This window comes from Rutidosis leptorrhynchoides, chromosome 2 (assembly GCF_046630445.1).
Source record: "Rutidosis leptorrhynchoides isolate AG116_Rl617_1_P2 chromosome 2, CSIRO_AGI_Rlap_v1, whole genome shotgun sequence".
Lineage (NCBI taxonomy): Eukaryota > Viridiplantae > Streptophyta > Magnoliopsida > Asterales > Asteraceae > Rutidosis > Rutidosis leptorrhynchoides.
In genome coordinates this window covers 397,357,344-397,365,000 of record NC_092334.1, presented here as the reverse complement: position 1 = coordinate 397,365,000, position 7,657 = coordinate 397,357,344, and the positions used below count along the sequence as shown (strand labels likewise).

At 34.2% G+C, this 7,657-nt stretch overlaps 1 protein-coding gene across 1 annotated transcript; it reads left to right on the top strand.

Annotated features, from left to right (window-relative positions):
* Window positions 1-4,039: 4,039 nt before the first annotated feature.
* On the top strand, window positions 4,040-7,316 carry LOC139889085 (protein EXPRESSION OF TERPENOIDS 1-like). Its single transcript, XM_071872055.1, has 2 exons — window positions 4,040-4,685; window positions 6,963-7,316. The coding sequence occupies exons 1-2, from the start codon at window positions 4,040-4,042 to the stop codon at window positions 7,271-7,273; spliced, it is 957 nt and encodes a 318-aa protein (XP_071728156.1). The 3' UTR covers window positions 7,274-7,316.
* Window positions 7,317-7,657: the final 341 nt, after the last annotated feature.

Below are 7,657 nucleotides of genomic sequence, written 5' to 3'. Positions count from 1 at the left end.
CCTTGACTGTCGCTTAGAGCCTAAATTTAACTTATGACGGATTTTAAAATCCATGAAAATTTGATTCTACCATTTCCATGACGTCTCACATTTTTTTTAATCTACTTATTGGCCGGAGGTCTAACGGAAGCAATCTCTTTATCCATGGAACATTGAGAGGGATGACTTTCTGTACTCTTGGGCTGTTTCACTATAGGTAGAGAAAATAACTTCTCGATGGTCCCATGATGTTAAGTGAGATTATTGCGTGAGTGAAAAAATCGAATAAAAAGATGCTTCTTTTCAAAGTTGACTTCGAAAAAGCATATGATTCTGTGAATTGGGACTATTTGTTGTTTATGCTTCGTTCCTTGGGTTTTGGCACGAAATGGTGTAATTGGATTATGGGTTGTTTGAATTCAGCAAAAACGTCGGTTCTTGTCAACGGGAGCCCGACCCGTGAGTTCGATATAAAAAGAGGTATTAGACAGGGCGACCCGTTAAGTCCTTTTTTGTTCATCATTGTTATGGAAGGCCTTCATTTGGTTTTGAATCGAGCGATGGAGTTGAATTATATTCGAGGGATTAATATTGGAACGAATAATATTCAGCTTTCTCATTTTGTATACGCAGATGATGTCATTATTTTTTCTGAATGGGGCAGGCGTGAATTGCATCGTATTTTGACTATTCTCGAGATCTTTTTTTTGGTTTCGGGGTTGAAAATTAATGTTACGAAATCTCAGATTTTCGGGATTGGTGTAGATGATTCTGAGGTGAATTCTTTTGCTTTATCTTCGGGTGCGAGTGCAGGTGTTTTTCCTACTAAATACTTAGGTTTCCCCATTAGGTCTAACATGAAAGTGATCGCTAATTGGGAACCTTTGGTAGAAAAATTTCGAGTTAAATTATCGACATGGAAAGCTAGTCTTCTCTCATCCGGAGGCAGATTAACCTTGATTAAATCTGTTTTGGGAAGTCTAGGTATTTATTACATGTCCATGTTTAAATGTCCCGAGAAAGTCCTAAAAAGTATTGAATCGATAAGGGCGAGATTTTTCTGGGGCGGAAACGAGTCGAATAACAAAATGCCATGGGTTAAGTGGGATAAAATTTTAGCACCGTTTGATCGTGGCGGTCTAAACGTGGGTAGCCTAAAGGCGTTTAATTTTGCTCTTCTTCTTAAATGGCGTTGGCGTATCTTTTAAATCCGGATGACTTATGGGTTGTTATCATAAAATCTATACATGGGAATGTGTTTGAGAAATCGTTAGCCAATTGTTCGAGTAGTTGGTCGTCCATAGTGAAAGTATGTACAGGGGCTGTTTCGAAGGCTTTAATTCCTGCAGATTCTTTCAAGCTTGCTATTGGTAATGGACGTAATATCAGCTTTTGGCATGACCCGTGGTGCGGTAACGTTCCTTTGTATTCTTCGTTTAATCGGCTATATCATTTAGATGTTAATCAAGATGACACGATAGCTGATAAATTGACAAATGGTTCGTGGAATTGGGTTTGGTCTAGGGAGAATTTAGGGACTCGAAACATTCAAGTCCTTAATTCTCTTGTGGATTTTATTGGAGATGTTACTCTTACGGATCGGGAGGATAGTTGGTTGTTCTCTATGTCTTCGGATGGTTTATTTACGGTGAAGGCAGCTCGTGTTACTATTGATAGCGCGTTACTCCCAGGTTCTACGACTACTACTACATGGTACAAATTCCTCCCTCGAAAAGTTAATATTTTTTTATGGAGATTACGTTTGAATGCTCTTCCGGTTCGGCGGAATCTTTCCGCGAGAGGAATAGAGGTTCCTACGATTGTTTGTCCAGTATGTAATAATGGGGTTGAGACGCAGGATCATGTCTTCTTTGGATGTTCTTTTGTTTCCGAGTTATGGCATAAGCTACGTGTGTGGTTTAATTGTTCGATGCATACTTTTGTGTCTTGGGATTCCTTCATTGTTTGGCTCGAAGGTGTCCATTTATCGACTAAAGGAAAGGACCGAATTATAGCTTCAGTTTGCACGCTTCTTTGGGCGATTTGGAGGTTTAGAAACGGCATTGTTTTTAACGATTCGTTTTTTTCTAGAAGTAGTCTATTTAATATAGTTAGATTACTTGTTTTTCGTTGGATTAAACATAGAAGTCAATTAGTTTCAAATTGAAGCTTATGGCTGTCTATGCCTTTGTAATTTTGTTTGTTCGTTTTCTCCCTTAGCGCCTTGCTAGGGAGCGTTCTAATATATTGTTTATTCTTTGGCCGTAAAAAAAAAAAGAGGAATGATTATCTACAATTTACATTTCTCATACCCCACTTTTGTATAATTAAGTTTTGTTGTTGTTGTAAAATAAAAGTTTTATTATTAGAAAAGGCACAATACTAAAATATATTGATCGTTATCGTTTTTGTGTTAAGGTTGATGTAAGATGTCGTTTCACTTGGTTTATTTGTATTTATTAGTTTCGGACTAGTATTTTTTATTATTAATTATTAATATAATTTTTGCCTTTAAAAAAGAAAGCTTACATTCACCGTCAGAAGAAGATGTAGAAAACATATAACTTTTTTATTATATATAGTTTTTGATTATATATATAGAATATATAGAGATAAAGACTATGCATAAGTATATATTTTATTGAAAAGTGTGTTTATAGTTAAATGTATAGAATTAAAATTAAAATAATATTTATAATAAAATATATACCTGTTTTTACAGACATTTTCTAAAACTAACATCTATAACCAACATATTGCCGCGTCTGTGAGTCGGCTTTGATTCCCAACGCCGAATCCCGACGTCAAGCCAATGCCATAAGGGAGTGGATCGATCGACAAATCTTAACGTCGTCGATGCTAGACGCCATCGACGAACTTTGACTCCCAATACTTAAGACCATACGTTATGCAATGACAACGATGATCATAGTTGTAATACAATGGCCACAACGTGCCTTGTGTGGCTGTTGTGGCAAGCATTGTGGTGATATTGTGGGGCGAACAATGAAAATGACAACGGGGAAGGGAATAATCCGATTGCTATCTCACTTTTTCTTTATTAACACAATATCTATTACAGTAAATTTTATCACATCACTCAAAACACCCACAATATTTATAACACCACAACACAACATATAGCGTAGCGTCGCCTTCATCCTACAACACTGTTACGACAGCATAAATCAATGTCACAACTCTACAACACTACCATAATTCTATTTAGAATAACAAATGGTCTAAATTATCAAATTCATAGATAGAATCACTGCAAGGAAAATAAAAGGATGATGATTCGTGCACCACTAATTTTTAGCCATACACCACCAAACATGCTTTACAGTATTGTACAATACAATGCTATAATGCATGTTTAGTACTGACGGCTAAAAACTGGTGATTTACGGATCACTCTCCAAAGAAAAAAGAAATATCAAAAAAGAAAAGGCATAGAGAGATGAAAGCCCCCAAAATTATCAGCGCCTGTCAATTAATTCAATGACAGAATTAGAGAATTGAAGATACATACAGCAAGCAGTAAACAACGAACAGCAGCAACAGTTGTAGCAGCAGAAATAAAGAGAAACAAAGGAGCTTTGCTTTAATGGCTATGGCGGCGTTGCAGACTTGTAACTTTTGGCTTCTTTAATACTCACGTACAACCCACCCAAGCTGGCTCCTATACTATATACTCCCTACACCTTCAATTCAATTTTAATTTCTTCTTTATTTTTCAAACCATTTTTCATTTCAGTTTTACCAAAAAAGATTAACAATTTTCTTAGAAAAATAAAATTCTAATCAATTACTTAGAATAATCATAATATTACTAATTATAGAATTCGTATCAAGCTACTAGAAATAGGGTTACCTAGGATGGTGATAAACTTTATGTTATAGTATGTATATATTCCTTTTTTTCCATTTGTTTTGTTTTGTTTTGTTTTGTTATGAATCTTTATTTTTATTTATTATTTTGATTTTGATTTTAAGTCACAATTGGCGTGTTATTTTTGTAGCTGTAGGACTACTTGTCTCATATTCTTATTGCAAAACCATGGCTGGTTTCTTTTCATTAGGATCTGCATCTTATAATCCTACCCATCAACAACAACAACAACAACAACAACAATCACAAAACCCTAATTCTAAGCCTACTGAATCTAGCAGTTGGTGCTTGTACAGTACAACAACCACAAGAAATAACACCACCACCACCAAAGATTTTGAGCTTTGGCAACCAACCCATCATGCATCACCGGCTGCTGCCACTATGGGCGGCGGCGGTGGTGGTGGTGGTAGACTTATTAATTTTTCCGATGAGTCCACTTGGAGTTCAGCTGCTTTTGTGAGGATGGGTCATGGTGGTGTTGGTGGTGGTGGTGTTAGTTGTCAAGATTGTGGAAATCAAGCTAAAAAAGATTGTCCACATATGAGGTGTAGAACTTGTTGTAAAAGTAAAGGGTTTCAATGCCAAACGCACGTGAAAAGCACATGGGTTCCGGTTGCGAAACGCCGTGAAAGGCATCAATATCTTACTGGTGGTGGTACACAACAAAATCAAAATGGAAGACGTGCAAGTACAACAAATACTAAAAGAACAAGATCACTTCAAGATCATGATCATGATCAAAACCCTAATTTGGTTGATCAAATTGCTGCTACTACTGCTACCACTGTTGGTTATAACCATTATTCAACTGGTATGTATCCTATCTAAACGTACACATTTTAATAAAAATATGTTAAGATTGTTTTGATTTGTTTCCTAATTGTTGTTTGTTGGTGATTAAAATAATTTGCTTTTTAATTTTCCCAAATGATTGCATCCCAAATCCCAAATTGAGTATAATCAAGAAACATAAGTGCTTCTTGGTAATACCTACATATAGTATGTTTTAATTCTAGTTATTAGTTTGTTACAATAGATCTTTAGCTTTCCTTTTTATGAAACAAATTTTTATACTTTTTGGGTCTTAAAATAATGTACATCATTAATCATTAATTATAATTTTTATTTATTTCACGGTTCTTGTTTCTTTAACAACAATTAATTAATGGAGTAGTAGATTACTCCCTCCGTCCCATATCAATAGTTCACCTTTCCTTTTTCGTTCGTTCCAAATTAATAGTCCAATTTCATAAATATAAAAGAATAATTGATTAAAGTACTTTTATACCCTTGTTTTATTTAAGAAAGACAAAAGTATAGGTATAATGGGTAAAACTGGAAAGTATAAAAAAAAATAGACAAAATGTACATGTGACAGTCAATTTTTCTAAAACACTGAGAAATAGGTATATTACTATATTGTGTTTGTCAAAATGGCAAATATTTTAAAAACAGTGGGAAATTTCATCAAAGATAGAAGGACCCACAACATACAGATTAAAGCGAATTCATAAACACAACACAAAGAACAACTAATAAAAAAAAACATAACCTACCTAACAAAGCTACAACGCAACACTACATTTTACATTTTAGTTCTTAGTTTAATCACATAACTTCTACATTAATTTGCAATATGTTGAGTCTTGAGAGAGGGAAAGTTGATGAGGATAATTAAGACCTTTAATACTTTAAATAAAAATTTAGAAGCCTTAAACACGAATATACCGTACTTATATTCCATTATAGTGTAGATAAGAATTGTCTACATCTTACTTCCTTCACATCTCACTTTCGAGTGGTGTTTTTGTATAGTTGACTTATCGGTATCGAGGTGACTCACTTTCGGGTGGTGTTGTTGTATAGTTGACTTATCGGTATCGAGATGACCCTCTAACTATCAGGCTACAAATTAAATCCAAAGCTAAGTTTATAATATGAATATATTCGTAAATAAGAATTATCGTGGACTGTATGACTTGCCTTTTAAAACAATACTAGTTACTTTGGGGGTATTTGGGTTAGCGATTAGAAGTGAATTTTTTAATTATTGCATTGCAATTAATCTATTTTTAGTGGTTGACAAACTAAATCAAATAATTGATTATTTACGTTTTTTAGCTTGAAAACGGGAAAGCACAACAGTAGGTTAGACCATACTATGTGCAAACGCGATTTTACAAAAACAATTCTATAAAAATATCTCTATTATACCCGTAAAATAGAGATATTGGCGGCTATTGTACACATACAGAGTAATACTTATATTGTTTTATATTATGTAGATTGTTGAAGATTTTAGTGTTATCTAATAATCATTTTAGATAGTTGTGATTTATTTAAAAGTAGGAATTACCTAGTAATATATAAGAACGGGTTTAAAAAGTGTTAATGCACACCCTTAAGAGTTTTCTAGACACTGTTGTAGAAATAAAAGGGGTTAATGAGTTCGCGCCCTTTGCGGGGTCCATGGTCCAATGCCCCTGTTGGGGTCTCGCTCCTAAATGAGTAGGCGGAGGTTGAGGGGAAGCCGCCCTTCGCGAGACTCTGCAATGTACCAAAACTTTTGGGTATTATACAATATACTAAAGAGATGCATCCCAACGAATTTTCCCGCAACCTTTAAGGGCTTTTTTCATGAAAAGTCTTAATATTTGGGTAAACGACTTTTCCCGCGCGCCAAAAATAAAGGTTGTGCCCTTTCGTTTTGCAACCACGGGTTAAATCTCCCCTGAAGATAAATTATAATTTATTTCCGAAAACATACAGAAACTCACACATACTCTATAATATCCGCATTTGAATTCCTTTTGCCTAGAATCAAATCGTTGTTCTTGTTTTATTCTAATTGAGATTCCATGAAACCAAGAATTGTAAGGTAGAAATACTTATTTAAGAAAGTATTGCACGATTTAAGAACCAATCAGATTATCAATTTCATATCTTGTAACTATTACAGATAGTTTAAGAAAACATAATCATATGACGATATGAGCTACTATTGGTTTAAGTGAATGTTGATGGTATAGTATACGTGTATTAAGTCATTGAAGATTAACTCATCAATGTTCATTTGTGTGCTAATTAGGATTAGAGATAAGTAATTTCCCATCAGAAGTGATGACACCCACAAATTTCAAATGTGTAAGAGTAAGCTCGATTGATGATATTGACGACCAATTAGCATATCAAGCCACAGTGAATATTGGTGGACATATGTTTAAAGGCATACTGTATGATCAAGGCCCCGACGGTCACTTGCTAAATCTCACAACAATGTCGCCTGCTAATTCAACAGCGGCCGCCACTAATTTTATTGGTCATTCATTATATTCATCGCTTGATGGCAACGACTACATGACGAATACGCCATTCTTTCATCAAATATCAAGAGATTAATGACTCATTTATCAAGTAACTAGTATTTGTTTGGCCTAATTGATACCGCGCAATACAAATAAATTGAAATATGAAGGTTGTATTTTTTTAACAATTTCTTAATTTGTTGTACACAGTTTTCTGCAAAGTTGAAACTAAGTTCTTAATTTCTTGTACACAATATAAATAGTTCATGCACAATTATTCTGAATCTATCTATTTTGTTAAAGTTGTCATCATCCTGTATATAATCATGTTCTACAATTTTCTTGATTAGTTAATGGGACATGTAAGTAGGACTGTAGGAGACAACTCTTAGGAGTTGAGTGAATATTATTTTTTTGGTGTTTTATTTATTAGTTTGAATTTTAATTTTAATATAGAAATAATAATTTATTCGGTTTC